Raw genomic sequence first — 20,103 nt, 5'->3', positions numbered from 1 at the left:
CATGAAAATTAGTGGTCAGAAGGTGTGCTTTTCTGACTGTTCTCTTGATTTCTATTAGCCAGTCCACTATAGGTTATCTTCCTGACCTTTTCAGAATGTGTTCTAAAAGTGTCAAGTGTTTCAGGGATATATGATGTTTGCAGGGGTTGGGGGTGTGTGGGAAGAATTCCTTAACTTTTGTTATTTGGGGAGGTAGGAAAGGAAACTTCTAAGAGATTATGTATGTGGGTAGAATGGGCTAGGCTTTGAGAGATAGGAGGAGAAATGGACTAGAAGAAAGAAAAAATACGAGTTGAGAAAAAAATAGGTGGCAAAAAAGTAATAAGGACAGAGAATGTAATTTTCTGATTATGTGATCATCTACCATGTGCTTTACTCATGTTGCCTCCTCCATACAGTGACTATGGAAAGTAAGCATTGCTAACCTCGTTTTATAGAAGAGGTAATGGTCTCCAAGTCCTACAGCTAATGAATGGGAGAAGAGTTTTTGTTAAACTTGTTTCTAAAGCTGCACTCTTCTAATTTGACTTAGTAAGTAGTTTTTGTACATGAGCTGAAGATGATTGGAGAGTCATTATAGCATGATGGTTAAGAGTGTATGTAGATTGTAGAGCCAGTTGGCACGGGTGGTCACGTCTTTGCTTCATCAAGGCTCTACCGCCTACCAGCTAAGAGCAAGTTGCTTGATCTCTTTGTGTGCCTCATTTTCCTTATTCATCTGCAAAATCAGGGTAATTGTGGTGCCTTCCTCTTGAAGTTGTCCTGAATTAATTTAGTTAATATGTAGTAAATTGTTAGAACAGTTCTTGGCATATGTGAAGCACTGTATAAGTGTTGGCTGTTGTTGTTTGTGTGTGTCTCCTGTGAAAGGTCCCGTCTCTGAACTTTGAAGATGTCAAAAGTGTTGCCACAGCTGTTTCATCAGCATGATTTAGTCAAACTTTTCTCAAAAGTAAGCCTTTCAGAGTTCTTACCATGTCATCATATCTTCATCCCTAACCAGACTCAACCCCCAGAACATAAGCACAGGCTCGCACAGAGCATCACCCTCCTCTTTTCCCTTTCTAGAATTAAGAGCCAATTCAGACCTTCTCTTTAATATTATCATCTAAGAAGGGAAGAATTCACCTTTGGCAATACATTAATAAGGATCTAAGAGCATAAGTTAAAATTTGTAATTCAAAGCAAAAAGCTTAGAAAGTGCTCCCATTTTACATTTACTTGTTCCAAAATGGAGTGCTTCCCAGCCTCCCTGCATTTCGGGCCTACAGGATTTTAAGTAGAAAGCTACATGGTAATGAAGAGCTTTGGATATTTCTGATGATTCTTTGTTGCTCTTGTGATATAACAATGGCTGTAAATTAACTTTTTTTTCCTAGGAAATTAGAACTTCTTTTTAAAAATTACTAATGCCTCAAACTTGCTGATGATCACTTACTGCATTGAGGAGAAATACAATTAGAGAAGGAGCTACATCTATTCCTTTTCAGAGAACCTGAAGTTCTGCCTTATTTTGAAACCAATGAGGGTACAAAGGGGACCTTTTTAAAAATTTGTTTGAAGGCAAAGGGGCAAAAATTTTCCTTAAGTAATGACTAACTCATTAATTTTGGCTATATTAATTTAAATTAGTTCTTTGTTCAGAATTTACAAAGGAAGACTTAATAATTTAACGGAGTATTATATTACAAACTTTTAATGCTTTTTTCACTACATTCAAGAACTATGTTCATAACATGTACATAATACCTATTTGATTAGTGCTCATGAGCTTTGTTCTAAATATTTATTATAATATATTGTCCATCTTTTGCTCGTTCGTTCTTTCCCTTTCTTCCTCTTTCTTTCTTTCTGATGATGATGATGATGATGATGATGCCATTTAGTTCTTGTGTGACACCCATTTGCAATACTTGGAGATAAAACAAAACAAAACATGTATTCCTGGCCTTAGTTATAGTAAAAATTATGGAAATTCAATACTCAGAGCAAAAATAAAATGACATGCTAGGTTAAAGCCATATTGTTGTCTAGAATGATAATGCTTTCCATAAATAGTAGGAAATGGCAACACTTGCTGATGGCATACATTTCCATTTTACTTACCAAATAAATTTTTAAGTCATTTGAGTTTGTCACTTTAATTCTCTGAGTATCTTCTCTACGTGTGAAGACAGAAATCATTTTTTGCCCCTCTCCCTTACCGCCATCATCACCAAATAACATCACTTCATCTAAGCCATACAATTTGTATTTCAGTTGCTGTCAGCTACCATAAAGCACTTTAAAACTGTGGGTTGAGCAGATGGTTGAGATTGTGAGATGTAGGGTACAGATCGTAGGAAAACCCAGAAACAGGAGGAAGCCAGATCATTAGGTCCCACAATTGGAGACTGTCGCTTTTAAAACCAGCCCTGGGTTTCTCTAGTTGATTCCTGAACTCATGGCTTCCTCCTGTTAGCTCTTCCCCCAATTCTGTTTCTGTAAACAAGTCCCATTCTCTGACTTTGGAAGTATAGGTGAATGGTAGCAATTTCCTAACTTGATCTGACTGATTCTGTGAAAATATGTTAATCCTCTTCTTTCTTTGTTGGCAGGGGGCTTGTACATGAGAGCCGGCATAACCTCCAGTTGAGGGGCTTGGTGGTGTTACTTATTTCTAAGGCAGCTGGGCCCAGCAGCATGAATGCATCATGTCAGAACTATGATATGGTCAGTGGGATCTATTCATGGTAAGAAGAACTTAGTCTTTTGACATCGCTCTCTAAATTGTGTTTCCTCTTACTGAACAGTGGTCAGTGGAAATCACTATTTAGTTTTTTGTCATTCTCTGATTCAAGGATAGATTAAAATATTTTATAAGGTTAAAAATGTATTTTTATTGTTCTCTTTTTAAAAGTTTACTTATTGATTTATTCAAGCAGTCTGTACACCCTGTGTGAGGCTCAAACTCACAACCCTGAGATCAAGAGTCGAATGCTCCTCCAACTGAGCCAGCCAGGAATCCCCACCTTTTATTAATGTAATTTTATTGCTCTTAACAAGTCTGACAGACTTAGCAGCTCCATGAATAACTGGGAAATCCCTGTACATTTGTGTTGAAAACTTTCATTTCTACTCTGGGCATTTACAGGTTTCTATTCATGAGGTGCCTGGGTAACTCAGTCAATTAAACATCTGATTCTTGATTTCGGCTCAGGTCACAGTCGTGGGATTGAGCCCCGCCGTGAGCTCTGCACTCAGGTAGAGCCTGCCTAAGACTCTCTTTCTCTCTCTCTCTGCCCCTCAACCCCCTTTGTGCTCTCTCCCTAAAATTAAAAAAGATAAATTTCTATTCATGACTACCTCTCCTTGATTATCATGGTATCATTGTATTTTTATAGAGATTTACTCTAGGATTTACGATTTTAAACCTACTCAGAATGATACCTAGTTATAAAATAATGATGCAGCTATCATTTTAGGAGAAGTAGTATACTTCAAATGCTGCATCATTTATTTTATTATGCTTCTTTTTATGGTGAAGAGGTTTTTACTAAAGTTACTTAGGATAAGAAATTTTTTCTCCTTGGGGCACCTGGGTGGCTCAGTTGGTTAAGCGTCTCACTTCGGCTCAGGTCATGAACTCGCGGTCTGTGAGTTCGAGCCCTGAGTCGGGCTCTGTGCTGACGGCTCAGAGCCTGGAGCCTGTTTCGAATTCTGGGTCTCCCTCTCTCTCTGCCCCTCCCCTGCTCATGCTCTGTGTCTCTGTCTCTCAAAAATACATAAACATTAAAAAACTTTTTTTAATGAAAAAAAAGGAAATTTTTTTCTCTTCTCTCATATGTTTAGACTAAACAATAAATCTATGAGAGGACACCCAGGTGGCTCAGTTGATTAAGCATCTGACTTCACGTTGTGATCTCATCATTTGTGAGTTCAAGCCCCACATCGGGCTCTCTGCTGTCAGTGCAGAGCCTGCTTCAGATCCTCTGTCTCCATCTCTCTCTCTCTGCCCCTCCCCTGCTCACACGAGAGTACATGCTCTCTCTCTCTCTCTTTCTCAAAAATAAGTAAACATTAAAAAAAATTTATGAGTATGAGTCATTTTTGCTACATATAAAGCAAACTTAAAATTTTCAGTTTTATTTTTTTAAATTGCTGCATATTTTTAGTAACAGTGTATCAACAATGACTTTAATTTGGTATTGTACAGGACACTATTAAAAGGCTCTAGAGAGCCTCTAGATAGCCTGTGCAGGTGGACTTTGGCATGTGAAATTAAAACCACTCCAGGAGTGCCTGGGTGACTCGGCTGAGTGTCCAACTCTTGAGTTCCTCTCAGGTCACGGTCCCAGGATTATAGAATTGAGCCCCATGTCTCTGAGCACGGGGCCTGCTTGGGATTCTCTCTCTCTTTCTCTCTCTCTTTCTCTTTCTCTCTTTCTCTCTATCCTTCTGCCCCTCTCTTCCTCTCTCTCTCTGTCTCTCAAATGAAAATAAATAAGACCATTCTAAAAACATTGGTGACAAGGAAATTTTCCTCACCAAAGGAAGCATTTCTAGGAAGTTTGACTTATGGTTAATATATCTTACAGATGTACTTTAAAAATTGATCCATACCTTAGGGGTTTTTTTTATTCCTAGTAGTCTTATCCATACATTTTTTCTTATATAATATTCAGAGATGACTATTGCTTACCAGCTAAGAAGTCTGATAATCCTTCCTCATTAACAAGCAAGCAGACAAAGTTATTAATATCATGGCTACAGATGACCCCTCCTCCAGGGTCAGGATAATTTTGTAGACCTTTTACCATTTATCCATACAAGTATCTTCACTGGAAGGGATACCTTAGTGTCATTTTCAGTTCCTACTCACTGTGAAATAATTTATGTTTGCTTAGTGCTTTGTAGGTTCCTGATCATTTTTATGATGGTTATCCCATTTGATCCTCACAAAATGCTATAGATGAGAGATGTCGTTATACTTATTTTACTCTTGAGTAAACTGAGATTCAAACATCCTGAGACTTTCAAGGTGGCACAATGGGCAAATGAGAAAAGTTGAGGCTTCAGCTACAGTACTTTTTCTTCCAAGTTTCATGTTATTTTCTTGATTCTATTCAGTTTCTCTTTTTCTTTTAATTTTTTAATATTTATTTATTTTTGAGAGAGAGAGAGAAAGGTCGGGAGGGATAGAGAGCGAGGGAGACACAGAATTCGAAGCAGGCTCCAGGCTCCATGCTGTCAGCACAGAGCCTGATGTGGGGCCCAAACTCAACAAACTACGAGGTCATGACCTGAGCCGAAGTCGGACACTTAACTGACTAAGCCACCCAGGAGCCCCTCCATTCAGCTTTTCTCATCCAATTCGAAGAATTTATGTCACATATAGGTTAGACTATCCATTACATTAGTATACCAAAAACAGTCTTATGCTTGTATGTCTTTGCAAAACTTCTGAATGGAAAGTAACTTGGCAAATCTTTTACACATCTATGTCCTTCCCCAATCTGTTTGAATTAGAGCTCAAACATTATGCTATGAGTTTTATAGAAAGTTGTTGACTGAGTTTATCAGTTAAATTAACTAGAGAAAATACATAAAGATCTGTAATAAGTACCAATAACCTGTTAGTCTCTGGAAAGCAAATGGACCTCATTTTCACCTTGTATCCCATGTATCTCTGTTGCCTTTAGGAATTCTGTTGCTTTTCAGTCTGCTGACTTTGACTATTTAATTGGCCAGGCCTCTGCTCTTGAAATTGGTTAACCATACATACCTCTGATGAACACCAGCTATGTTTTATTTTCTCTCATCCTAAAATAAGCCTTGGAAAGTACTACTTGATGTATAATAGGTGTTCAATAAATATTTGTTGCATAAATGAATCATTCCCATTTTACAGAAAAATAATCTAATACTGAGATTAAGACTTGTCTAAAATCTTCTAATTAGAAAGTGATAGAGTTGGGATTTAAATCCTGCTTCTGCTCTAAAGCGTATACTCTTTATACTATGCAGGTGCTGGTATCTGTATGCGCACAGTGCACCGTGATGTGACCTTGTGTTGTGAATTTCTTATCTAGCAACTAAGAAACAGCTGCATCACCTTCTGATCCTTTACAGGAACAGAGCACATTTGGCAGATGGTCATAGTAATATGAACAGTTGTAAAAGAACTTTGCAAAACAGTAGGTGGTACATTATGAGTATAAAAACTTTATAAATAATATAAATGGATTTCATATTCAAGTGTATAGAATCGACAGTTACATTTACCAAATAATCCTGGTGGGTTGTTCTAGGTTATTTTCTGTAATCAAACTTGATCTGGTAAGTCGTTGGTGATGCTTGTGCATTTTACATACTTGTTAATGTGAAAATGTAATTTAGCACAGTACTATGAGAAACCATTAATTTGTTTCTCTACCCCTGCAGTCATTTGTTTGGCTCCTGCTTCCTTAATTGTTCAAGTGTAACTTTTGCTGGAGGCTTGTATCTATAATGCCACAGTGAATTATTTAACATTTGAGGGAAGTACTGACTTGGGAGCTTTTTAATTCACCTCCAAACTGCTGGGATTTACATTGTGTTTTTCTCTCATAACCTTGACTTTGAGGTCAGATAATGGGACCTGAGTAAATTACCTAAGGGACCAAAAGTGAGTTAGGTGACCTCTTTTGTTTGGCCTAAGGATATAACTGATGGATGTAACCTGTGGATATGTTTAGTAAACTTATCATTTAATGGCCAAGAGAGGCAGAAGTTAGGCTAAAATGTAATAGCTACATTTTGAAAAACAGTTAAGAGAGCTACATTTATAAAAATGCACTGTAAACATCTACCATAGCCTTTTGCCAACAAGGCAATGAACTTTAGTTATTCAACCAATCCTGACTTTAAAAAATTGGTTGCAAAAGTGATTAGTCAAAAACGTATTACTATAATGTTGTATGATGACAGGTGGTGACTATACTTATTCTGGTGAGCACTGAGTAATGTGTGGAATTGTCACATCACTTCATTGTGCATCTGAAATTAATATAACATTGTATGTCAACTATACTTCAGTAATAAAAAAACTAATTTTTTTTAAAAGTATTACTGGGGTGCCTGGGTGGCACTATCGGTTAAGCATCCAACTCTTAGTTTCAGCTCAGGTCATGACCTCATGGTTCATGGGTTTTAGCCCCACATCAGGCTCCGTACTGCTGGTGCAGAGCCTGCTTGGAATTGTCCCTCTCTCCCCCCCCTCTCTGCCACTCCCCTGCTCAGATGCTCTCTCTCAAAATAAATAAATAATTAAAAAATAATTAAAGTATTACTAAGTTTACAAGTACCCCTAGCCACTCCTGAGAAAATAAGTTTATAACTTCCTGTTACTATTAATGATAGGTTACTTTTATTTTATGTATAAAAAAATTATAATCCAGAAAACATGATATTACAAACTGTGGACTTCTGTAATATAACATGATTATTAAGTTTAAAGAAATTCAGGTGAATTTTTTTTTTTTTACTAATGCTTCAGCTTTCTCAGTTGTTTTAGCAAGAATTGACTCAGTTATTTCTCATCTAACAGATATAAACAGACCACATATTTTCTTTTTTTTTAATGTTTTTTTATTTTTGAGAGAGGGAGAGAGCATGCGAGCGCAAGCCCGGGAAGGGCAGAGAGAGAGGGAGACAGAATCCGAAGCAGGCTCCCTTCCATCGGCACAGAGCCTGACGCAGGGCTCGAACCCATGAACCATGAGATCATGACCTGAGCCTAAACCAAGAGTCGGATGCTCAAATGACTGAGCCACCCAGGCACCTCCAGACCACATATTTTCATTCTATCTTCATTGCCTAAAATTTCCCAGCATCTTTTGTTAACTCTGGCAGACAAGATTGAAACAAGTTTGCCAAACACATTTCTCCCTGACTATTCAGCTAGACCACCTTGCCCAGGTACATCTTTATAGCTCACCAGTTCCTTGGACAGAGTATTTATTGTTTTATTGTTTTGTTTTTTATTAAAAAAATTGTTTTAATGTTTATTTTTGAGAGACAGAGTGCCAAGCGGGGGAGGGCCAGAGAAAGAGGGAGACAGAGAATGGGAGGCAGGCTCCAGGCTCTGAGCTGTCAGCACAGAGCCTGACGTGGGGCTCGAACTTACAGACCTCGAGATCATGACCTGAGCCGAAGTCAGACGCTCAACTGACTGAGCCATCCACGTGCCCCAGAGTATTGTCTTAAATCTTTGCCTGGCTGAACTTCCGTATAACATAAATGTAGTAGATCGGAATAAACATTGGAATCACACATTTTACAGAATGTGACTTTGAGTAGTTTAACAGGGACTGTGTCTCACAGCCCCTATACTTGTTATGTCCTTTGCAACCTGTAATTCAGGATGTACGCTGTAAAGCAGTCTCTAAAGTACTCTTCATGGAACATAAAAAGGTCTCAAAAATTTAACCTAGTTATATTTTACCTACTAGGTAAAGTAAGAGGTAAAGTGACATTTCAAAGAAGAAAAGAAACGTATTAGTGGAAAATCATTTAAAAAAACAAAAATAAAACGTAACAAGAAGTGCAACAGAATATCTACTAAAATTTTAAAAATCCCATCGAAAGTTTGTTTTTCTCCATATTGTGACCTATTCCTTCTTTTACTGCATTTTATTTCCTCACTTCTGTTATCTACAGCTTCCATCCTGGTGTCTCTATGGCTTAAAGTTTTACTGGTAGGCTTTACACTCTTCTGTGTTTGTGTTGCCCTCAACTCCATTCTCCCTGTTCAGAGGGGAGGACAGTGAGCTGCTCCTGGGGAGCCAGTGCAGTGACAGTGTTCCTTCCTGGTGTCAGGTGAGCTGATGAATAAGAAGAAAATTATGGACTGATCATTTTCTATATTTATTTGTAATGCTGATAACAGAAGACTGTGTACTCTGTGTGCTATTAAACATAGTTCAGATGTTCTGTTTTTCTCCATGGTACCCAGCATTCATCTGGGTAACACATATTCCTAACACATAGATGATGGTCAGTGACTATTTGACCATGGCTGATTAATAATAATGACAATTTTAAATTATTACTTTAAAATTTATTATTCTTTAATCTCTAAGCAAGAAAGACCTTCCTAAAAGGTTCCAGAACTCTGAAACTATAAACAAAAAAATTAACCCATTTGCACAGAAGATAATTCTTCAGTGGGAAAAAATAACCATAAGGTCAAAAGAAAATGTCAGAGTTACAAAAATATTTGCAACATATGTGCCAAAGGGCCAATTTTTAATAAACAAATCAGAAGAAAATAATACAACAGAAACATGGACTAAGGAAATGAACAGGCTACTCAGTGAAGAAGAATTATAGATAGTTAGAAATAAAAGGGGGGAGGAGCGCCTGGGTGGCGCAGTCGGTTAAGCGTCCGACTTCAGCCAGGTCACGATCTCGCGGTCCGTGAGTTCGAGCCCCGCGTCGGGCTCTGGGCTGATGGCTCAGAGCCTGGAGCCTGTTTCCGATTCTGTGTCTCCCTCTCTCTCTGCCCCTCCCCTGTTCATGCTCTGTCTCTCTCTGTCCCAAAAATAAATAAACGTTGAAAAAAAAATTAAAAAAAAAAAAAGAAATAAAAGGGGGAAAAGGGCTGGAATTCATCATAGTGGACAAATTAAAACAAAAATCACTGTTTTCCCCTGTCAGATTGGCAAAGATTAAAAAGTTTGTTATTTCAAACATTAACTAGCTTGTTAGTTAAATTGTTAGTTAATTGTTAGTAAGAAACAATCTAAGCATCTACCAATAAATCACATGTTTTTATGGATGTAAGGGAATATAAAATGAATGCTTGAAAGGATTAAGGAGGTCTGTTTGGCAAAGATTTAAAAGTTTTGGGAGCCTGGGTGGCTCAGTCAGTTGAATGTCTGACTTCAGCTCAGAGCACGGTCTCACAGTTCGTGAGTTCAAGTCCCACACTGGGGTCTGTGCTGACACCTCAGAGCCTGGAGCCTGCTTCAGATTCTGTGTCTCCCTCTCTGTCTCTCTGCTCCCTCCACCACTTGTGCTGTCTCTGTCTCTCTCAAAAATAAATAAACAGGGGCGCCTGGGTGGCGCAGTCGGTTAAGCGTCCGACTTCAGCCAGGTCACGATCTCGCGGTCCGTGAGTTCGAGCCCCGCGTCGGGCTCTGGGCTGATGGCTCAGAGCCTGGAGCCTGTTTCCGATTCTGTGTCTCCCTCTCTCTCTGCCCCTCGCCCGTTCATGCTCTGTCTCTCTCTGTCCCAAAAATAAATAAACGTTGAAAAAAAAAAATTAAAAATAAATAAATAAACATTAAAAAATGTTTTTTTAAGTTTGTTAGTAGGAAAAAGTTAGTTACTTAGAAAATAATTTGTTAACTAGCAGTTATAAACAGACCACATATGGGGCGTCTGAGTGGCTCAGTCGCTGAAGCATCCGACTTCAGCTCAGGTCATGATCTCACAGTATGTAGGTTCAAGCCCCGCATCAATCTCTGTACTGACCTCTCAGGGCCTGAGGCCTGCTTTGGATTCTGTGCCTCCCTCTCTCTCTCTGTTCCTCCCTCCCCCTCTCAAAAATAAATAAACATTTAAAAAAAATAAACAGACCACATATTTTCATTCTACCTTCAAAATTTTTCAACACCTCTTATTAACTCTGATAAAAGGGATTGAAACAAGCTTGCCAAACATAGTTTCTTTTCTTCCTGACTATTCAGCTAAACTACATTGCCTTGCTTTGGGATAGCTACAGCATTTTTAGTTATAAGTTTTATTTTAATCCAACCACCCTTTGATTTAGCAAAATTGCTGATGTGTTAACATAAATGCTCAAAGATGTATATATAAGAATGCTCTTTGTAGCATAGTTTGCAAGAACAACAACAACCCCCAAAAAAGAAACAATCAAAGCATCCACCAGTAGAGCACATGTTGTTATGGATGCAAGGGAATATGAAATGAATGCTTAAAAGGATGAAGGAGGTCTGTTTGTGTGATCTGGAAAGATCTCAAAGAATCAAGAAGAAAGCAAGATGCAAAAACATTACAATTTGATCCCATTGGGGCTTGAGTAGGTGGGCATTAGATTTTTGTATGCATGGAAAATGCTTTAAAGGAGACACAAAGAGTTGTTAATAGTGGTCCTTTTGGGGAGGGGCAACTGGTAGGGGGCGAAATGGGATGAGAGCCTTTATTCATTTTATGCCCTCTTCAGTGTCTGAATTATTTTTTAACTGTATACATGTTTTACTTACACACTTCATAAAAACTGGTGAAAAGCAGGTAGTTAGCTTAAACTTACTATTAGAATGAGGGCCTTAGAGACCCTGGACTGACCTGGACTTCTTTTTTTTTGCCCTTTTTGACAAGATCAAATAACCTATGAAAATGCATAAAGTATAGTTCTGGCTTTTTTAAATAAAGAAACCAGGAGTGAAGCAAAATGATGAAACTTTTTGTTTTACCATCCATGTTAAAATGGACACCATAATTTCTTGGTAACTATGCTAATTCTTTTTCAACTCAGTATTATTCAGGTAATTAAGGTTAATTAATGATCATATGCTAAAGTCATTGTTGGGCTCCAAGAACTAATCATAAAAAAAGCATAATAAACATAATTAGAAGTTAAATCTAGAAAACCATGGCAATAAAATGATATTAACATTGCTTTCTCCTCTGAGAAAAGTTTGTCAGACTTGGGATGCTGTCACAGAAGGAGTGGGAGAATATTTGGAGGCCTAAACGAAATCTTAACTTAAGGAGGAAGGTGGAGAAATAGAAAAACTGTGAAAGAAGCAAGTTTTGTTGTTGTTTATAAATCTTTATTTTTTTTTATTTTTTTAATGTTTATTTATTTTTGAGACAGAGAGAGACAGAACATGAGCGGAGGAGGGGAGAGAGAGAGAGAGGGAGACACAGAATCCAAAGCAGGCTCCAGGCTCTGAACTGTCAGCACAGAGCCAGATGCAGGGCTTGAACTCATGAGCTGTGAGATCATGACCTGAGCTGAAGTTGGACACCCAACCGACTGAGCCACCCAGGTGCCCCTGTTTATAAATCTTTAAATTTAGAGAATTGGTCTTGGTCTCACCTGAAAATATTATAGTTCATAACTTATCATTTTAATGTGGTACTAACTGATTTCTGATGACTTCCAGTTATGGTAACAGTAGACTGTGACTATCAATCTTCACCTTCATACTGCACATTACAGTTTGTCTAGTACTTAAAAATGCCTAACAAAAACAGGAAACCATATTTACCTTGGGGATGACCAAATCAAAAAAACACCTTAAGAAATGAGGCTTGAGTGGGAACGTGTTGATCATATTATTTATTTAGGGCTCAATCATATTAACATGAAATAATCAATATTGAAATATGTAGCATTGAAAGAGTTATTATTTTTTTAAGAGGACGTATGTAAATGCTAGTAAAGAGTCTAGAAGAAACCTCACCTGCCTGATAGTGAGAGTGGTTGGAAGAAGTAGAGAGGGGGAAGGTTTGGGAACAGCTATAGGGACGTCATCAAAGGGGACTTTGTTTGTAACATTTAATTTTTTTATAAAGAGAATCTATTCGTATTATTTTGTATAACTAAAATTAACATGAAAATTAAAAGAAAGTCCTATTTCATACTTATAAAGCAATAAAAACCTATTTAAGAAATGTATCTTTTTGTACGACAAGAACCTTGAAAATGAGGAGTGCTTATTGACAGTGATTTAAAATGATCATGCTGAATAATTGAATTTAGAGTAGGCTTTTGAAGATAATTTCCTAAAGATATCTCGGCTCCCTTTCAGAGAGATCTCAAGAGATAAAAGCATGTGCAGTTTGATTACATATTCCTATTGATTGTACTCCACTTACAACAATAAAAGTAAACTCAAGATACAAATCTAGCAATATTACTAATTCATTACAACTAGTACTTATTTTCTTCATTAACTTTTTATTGTTATTTTCAACGTACACAGCATGCACAAATGCAGCAATTATATGTTGAACAAGAAAGGGGAAGGCTCTTTATGTTCAGCGTACTGTACATCACAAGTCATTGCTTCACCGAGGCTGTTGGAAAAACACAAAATAAGAACAGCCTCTTACAAAACAAGTATAATTAACCACAAAAAGTAGATGGGCACAGCTACTAATCTATTCAGTGGAGAGTTCGTGTATCGTATATAAATATCTCGCTATAGATTAGCCTGCCTAGCTACATCACAGCAAAAAACACACTGCATAAATTGTTTTGGTATTGGTGAAGAAGTTTAAATCTTTTCCTTAAAGAAGGGCTATGTGTTGACTAGCAAGAAGCCACAGTCAAAGGCAATGTCCAGGGTCTAATTTTGCATTTTAAACAGGGCTTAATTAAAAAAGTTTTTAATGTTTATTTTTGAGGGACAGAGAGAGACAGAGCACCAGTGGGGGAGGGGCAGAGAGAGAAGGAGACACAGAATCCAAAGCAGGCTCCAGGCTCTGAGCTGTCAGCACAGAGCCCGATGCAGGGCTTGAACCCATGAACTGTGAGATCATGACCAGAGCCGAAGTTGGCGCTCAAACACCTGAGCCACCCAGGCGCCCCTAAACAGGGCTTAATTCTTGACACTTGTGATAGCAAAATGTTAGTTTTATGTAGTAGAAGACTTGCAGTCACTTAAAATGTTTAGTGACAAAGTTTGCTTAATAGCTGCGTGACCTAATGTTGATCCTTTGAACCCAGGCTCAAGGCACCCCCACTGGTAGACAGTGTGGTGTAACAGAGACATGGGTACAAGTTCTAGAGATCTGGGTTCTTGTCACAGATGTGTAACTGATTAGCTATTTGACCTAAGCAAGCCACTTAATCACTCTGTGATTACTTGTCTGTAAGATGGGGATAAAAATGGGCTTCAGGTCAAGGAGCTCAACTGACAGGGCACATATTCAGCTAGGTTCAAGTAGTGTGTGGTCCAATATGGCACATCCTGACTACCTCCTTTCTGCAAGGCAGGGGCTGAGCATTGAGGGAAATGCAAATATTAATAAGAAATAGTCTCTGACCTCTAGTGACAAGTAAGAAAACAATTTATGCACCCAGTAGCCTTCTGACACTATTGATGCGGTTTCATTTCTAGACCTCTGTTTCTGGAACCTAACTTTTAGAGCTATAACCATATTCACTATGGGTCCACAGTCCTTCCATATTTAATTAAATTGAATTTGTATAATTCAAGACACATAATCCTTAACACTTCTTGCATAAGATGCTATTAGAGAACTGGCATCTACAGTGCCTGAGGAACTCCTTCTCCAATATAGCTGGGTGATAGTGAGAATAGAGGGAAAAGAGCAGATAATCAGGTTAGTTTCTCTAATCCTGGCATCCTTCTTCTCTATAGTTACTGGTATCTTGGGTCTTCATTTTCTTTTATTAAGATTCCCCTATTCCCTCCTCTTCTGCTCAAGCTTTTAAGTTTGTAAGTGGAGTAAAATATCCTTAATTCTTCAATGGTGTCTCATTCCCTACAGGATTAAATACAGATTCCTTAACACAACAATTCCTAGTGGCCCTAGAATAGAAGTGAAGAAGGTAAAAACATGACCAAGAAAAGGGTATGTGGAAAGGAATGCTTGACCTAATAAATTATTTAAGCTTGGGGCTCCTGGCTGACTCAGTCAGAGGAAGCTGCGACTCTTGGTCTCGGAGTCATGAGTTCAAACCCCACACTGGGAGTAGAGATTACTCAGTCAATAAATAAAAATAAGTTATGTAGGCTTGACTGGGGAGTCCAAAATTAGGGAAAAAATAGTGATCAGGGTCTGGAGGTCTTGATTTGTATTCTGGATTAGAGTAGTAATGCAGTCAGAGAGCTCAAAGGTTAGGAGGTTGTAGATAGAAAGTAGGAGGTTCGTGGGAATGCAGGCTGGTGCAGCCACTCTGGAAAACACTATGGAGGTTCCTCAAAAAACTTAAAAAAAAACCAAAACTACCCTACAACCCAGCAATTGCACTACTAGGCATTTATCCAAGGGATACAGGTGTGCTGTTTCGAAGGGACACATGCAACCCCATGTTTATAGCAGCACTATCAACAATAGCCAAAGTATGGAAAGAGCCCAAATGTCCATCTATGGATGAATGGGTAAATAAAATGTGGTATATATATGTACAATGGAGTATTACTTGGCAGTCAAAAAGAATGAAATCTTGCCATTTGCAACTACATGGATAGAACTGGAGGGTATTATGCTGAGTGAAATCAGTCAGTCAGAGAAAGACAAAAGTCATATGACTTCACTCACATGAGGACTTTAAGAGACAAAACAGATTGGGGCGCCTGGGTGGCACAGTCGGTTAAGCGTCCGACTTCAGCCAGGTCACGATCTCGCGGTCCGTGAGTTCGAGCCCCGCGTCGGGCTCTGGGCTGATGGCTCAGAGCCTGGAGCCTGTTTCCAATTCTGTGTCTCCCTCTCTCTCTGCCCCTCCCCCGTTCATGCTCTGTCTCTCTCTGTCCCAAAAATAAAATAAACGTTGAAAAAAAATTTTTTAAAAAAAATTTCTAAAGAGACAAAACAGATGAACATAAGGGAAAGGAAATAAAAATAATATAAAAACAGGGAGGGGGACAAAACATAAGAGACTCGTAAATATGGAGAACAAACTGAGGGTTACTGGAGGGGTTGTGGGAGGGGGGATGGGCTAAATGGGTAAGAGGCACTAAGGAATCTACTGAAATCATTGTTGCACTATATGCTAACTAATTTGGATGTAAATTAAAAAAAAATAAAATTTAATTTAAAAACTAAAAAAAAAAAAAAAGAAAGAAAGGAGGTTCAGATTGAACATTTCAGAAGTAGGACAGTTCTGAACGGTAAGTTCAGCTGTGCCTGAAAGTGAGGTTGGCAGCATATAGTGGAAATTGAATTGAGTAGATTGAGAAACTACAAGATGGGTATTTCATGTGATTGCAGTCAACCAGGAGAACAACAGAACTGAATGAGACGCCAAGGACTTCGATGAACACAGAGTAACAGAAGAGAGGAGGACAGTGGAAAGTAGTCAAAAGAACAGTGGTTTTCTTAAGATGGTAAATAATGAGAGCGCTGGTCCCACCTCTTAATTCCTCAGCCTGTGGCTTATAAATGGTTAAGCGTATCCACTCATGAAGATACAAGGCTTTCAGTACTCCAGGAAAAGCCATGGCTGTATTAGAGCCAGAACCTAGAGGGAATGTTCTGTGAGTTTTTAGATCACTTAACACATTGTTTTGTAATGACTAATTTATGTATATGTATATGTTTTCCCACTAGACAGTACCTCCTAGAGGTAAGGGCCTGCATTTTAGTCATCTTCCAACCCACCACTGAGCATTCTGTTATATTTTGTATCTTTGAGGCACTTCTTGTGTGTCTTGTATTAATTTGTATACCTATTTTATCCCTCTCCTAGATTTGCTCATTCACTCATTGACTGATTCATTCATTTATTCAACAACCAGCACCTTGCTATGTACCAGGCTGACTGTGAATACAGAAAAATAGTAATTATTACTATGCTAACACATACTGCATTTTTAATATGTCAGGTACCATTTTCATGTGCTTTATATATATTAAGTTATTTAGTCCTCATGACATTCATTAAGAAAATATTGCTTTGCTTGGGAAACAGACTTAGAGAAATTGAATAACTTGATCAAGTTTATAGTAAATGGCATATTTACTATAAATGGCATAAGTAAATGGCAGAGTTGGGATTGAAACCCCATTTGGCCACAGCATCCATGCTCTTTCCATTATTGTAGGTGGCCTCTGGATTAGGGTGCTCTAACATATTTTCTTACTTATCTTGAAATCCTCAGCACTAAGCACTGATTTTTATGTTCTATGTTTGATGATGTGAATTGTGCAGTTAGAAAAACCAGGTTGTCTTTGACCACAAAAGCCCTATCATTATGGTAGGCACTCAGGTGCTCCATGAATTAGTGTTGATTTACGGAGACAGAATATCCTTTTCTTTTGAAGATATTCTTTTGAGGTTGAATGTGGATCATGATAGGGCTCTCTACAATTTAAAAATTAAGACTTTTACATTTACAAGCCATGTCTCTTTGTGCATTTCCTTTCACAAATTTATTCTTTATCTGTTGGGAAATACAGATAACTATATTTTCCTTGATACACAAACCACTTTTTAAAATAGACTTGTGCCGTAAGAAGATGTTCTGTCTAATGAGCTTTTCCTGTAGAAGAAGTACAAACTGTATTTCAGTGGTCATTAATCCTGCAGTACTCAGTGCTACAAATTTTGATATTGAAAACCACTGTCTTCATACTTATTGGAGACACTGTTTCAAGGAAATACTTGGATAATTATGCACCTACAAGATTTGCTGCTGTCCATGGGTAATTTACATCCTGCAGAAATACAGAGCTTCTATTGCTCTACTATAATTACTTACATATTCATTGCAAATAATGATGTAACGGATTTTTAGAGGCTGTGCATAAGAGAACCAACAAACTGAGACGCAAAACAAGTTTCCACCCCTTCTTTCCAAAGCTATAGTTAATCACTTGAACACTTTCCAATATAGCAGAAAGCTGGCAGACTTTTCTTTGCAGCAGGCTATGTAAAAATGTTTATAATTTACAGCTTATTATGCCATGCAAACGACTGTGTTCTCAGTGAAGGAGAGTGAGAAAATACGGCTGTGAAATTACTTAACTCCCCTTTGTTAGTTGTTTACTGGCAACAGTGGAAGGATTCTTTGCACTTAAAATGCATTTCTGTATTTAATTTTATATCATTCAGTTCAAAAAAATTTTTAATGGGAATTTACTTTTTATCTTTCTTTGTAGATAGGTCACAGCCAGCTTTAATTTAGCAAAAAACAATTAAGCTGAAAACAGAATTGTCAGGGAATTTAAGTGGAATTGTAGTAAATTATTAGCGTTTAATTCAATTTATGGTTTAAATTGTACAAAATCTGTTCTTTTTGATACACCTGCAGTGTTTATTAGTCAACTTGTTATTTTCAAAGGTACCTTATGCAAATTAGGTATTACATGGTCTATAGTACTTTGGCTGGAAGTTCATCTTCCTCAAGAACAATTAGAGGGGTAGGCAAGGTAACTTGGACCTTTTTGTAATTTGTTGAACATATCTACCCATTTTAGTTCCTTCCTTAGCAGTTGCTCGTTTTTACTGATTCCCCTCTTAGATTCACAATGCCCCTAAAGTCAGGTACCACATAGTCTTTTGTGGTTTATAGTCTCTCTGTGCCTGGTATGCTATTGCAAATTTATCCTCAATAAATGTGCCCCAGACCATGACCTCCATTTTGGTAGGAAAGTAGCTCCTCTGTGAAGGATTAGCTAAGGCTCGCTTTCAGGTGCCATACCTTATAGGTAGGGCTTTAGTGAAAAAGTTCTGGAGAGAGACAAGTAAAAACACAGGAACTGTTTTTTAAAAGTCCGCAGCCCTGGGGCGCCTGGGTGGCGCAGTCGGTTAAGCGTCCGACTTCAGCCAGGTCACGATCTCACGGTCCGTGAGTTCGAGCCCCGCGTCAGGCTCTGGGCTGATGGCTCAGAGCCTGGAGCCTGTTTCCGATTCTGTGTCTCCCTCTCTCTCTGCCCCTCCCCCGTTCATGCTCTGTCTCTCTCTGTCCCAAAAATAAATAAACGTTGAAAAAAAAAATTTAAAAGTCCGCAGCCTTTCTCCTTCTAATTCTTCAGCTATAAATAGGGGGTAGAGCTTTCTACTTAGTTTACACTTCCTTGAAGATCTAAAGAGAAGAAAAATTTATATTTAAATATTTAAAACGTTCAAATAGCATGTTTAATTTTTCTGTTCTCCTGTTTATTTATTTATTTATTTTTTAATGTTTACTTTATTATCTTAGAGAGTGTGTGTGTGTGAGCAAGCAGGGAAGGGGCAGAGAACAAGAGGGAGACACAGAATCTGAAACAGGCTCCAGGCTCTGAGCTGTCACCACAGAACCTGATGCAGGGCTGAAACCCACAAACTGTGAGATCATGACCTCAGCCAAAGTCAGATGCTTAACCGACTGAGCCACCCAGGCACCCCTCTCCTGTTTGTTTTAAAATCAGTTTAGAAGCTGGGGACTTCGTAGTTCTTATTAATTACATACTCTTTTATTTCTATAATACAAATAATCAGATATTGAGTATATTTAAATGGGAATTTTTGTATGTTGGCAACTCATGTATTTTTTCGAAATAATGGATTATTACGTCAAAGAAAATAGGATTGTTGTGTCAATATTAAGGCATTATCATTTTCATTGTCATTGTCTTCTTCAAGGAACATTTTAATATAAAAACCTATATTTTACAACCACACAGAAGAATTTGTTTTCTACTTTGGACTTTTTTTTTTCTTTTTTAAGTTAAACATTACAACAGCCTGCAAGTCATCTGTGATTGTGGCAAAGTAGAAATTTGGGCAGGATGGTTTATTCTGTTGCCTTGGCTTCTTCCTTTTGGATAGAGAGCTGAGGTGTGCTGGAGCCCAGCCCTGTGGGTGGCAGGGTGAGGAGCCTAACACTGCTCTCCACTGACCTCTTCTGGCCTCCTGCTGGATGTGTCCTTGGCCTGGACCGCAACTCCCTCTCGGAATCCCTGGGTGAAAAAGAGAGGATGTCCAAGGAAAAGTGGAGGGAAATTCGTCAGTGTAGACTTTGTGATGATAGCCTCCTAACCTCTTTACTGCCCACGGCTCCTTGTGCTATTCCCCCACCCTCCCCTGAAAAAGAGTCTGCTGACCAAACACGCTTCAGAGGTAAAATAATTACTCGATTTTCTCTTTTATTAGATACACTTGTAACTGACAATCTGAACATCTGATGACCATGAGATAACTGCTGCTGTCACATCTTATTAATGTGTACAAAACTAAAGAAAATTGAAATGTTTATTAACAGATATGAATGAATGACTTTCCTTAGACATTTTGGAAAGGAGAAAACAGCATCTCTGTGAAGAATTCTTCACCTGCTATGAAGAATCCTTAAAGATCTAGGAACTCCAGACAGGGAGCCACTGATCTAGACAGTATCGTGAAGCAGTATGTGCTCAAATATTTTTGCTTATAGAAAT

At 38.2% G+C, this 20,103-nt stretch overlaps 1 protein-coding gene across 2 annotated transcripts in view; it reads left to right on the top strand.

The window, feature by feature from the left end:
- Positions 1-20,103, top strand: part of PDSS2 (decaprenyl diphosphate synthase subunit 2) — a 261,793-nt gene that overhangs the window by 104,923 nt on the left and 136,767 nt on the right. For both annotated transcript variants that reach the window (XM_047859026.1, XM_047859027.1), the window contains exon 2: positions 2,598-2,732. In XM_047859026.1, the coding sequence (XP_047714982.1) occupies positions 2,598-2,732 (135 nt within the window). The remainder of the gene's footprint in view (positions 1-2,597; positions 2,733-20,103) is intronic.

The sequence above is a fragment of the Prionailurus viverrinus genome, chromosome B2, assembly GCF_022837055.1.
Source record: "Prionailurus viverrinus isolate Anna chromosome B2, UM_Priviv_1.0, whole genome shotgun sequence".
In the NCBI taxonomy this organism is placed as follows: Eukaryota; Metazoa; Chordata; class Mammalia; order Carnivora; family Felidae; genus Prionailurus; species Prionailurus viverrinus.
This window is presented reverse-complemented; position numbering and strand designations above follow the sequence as displayed.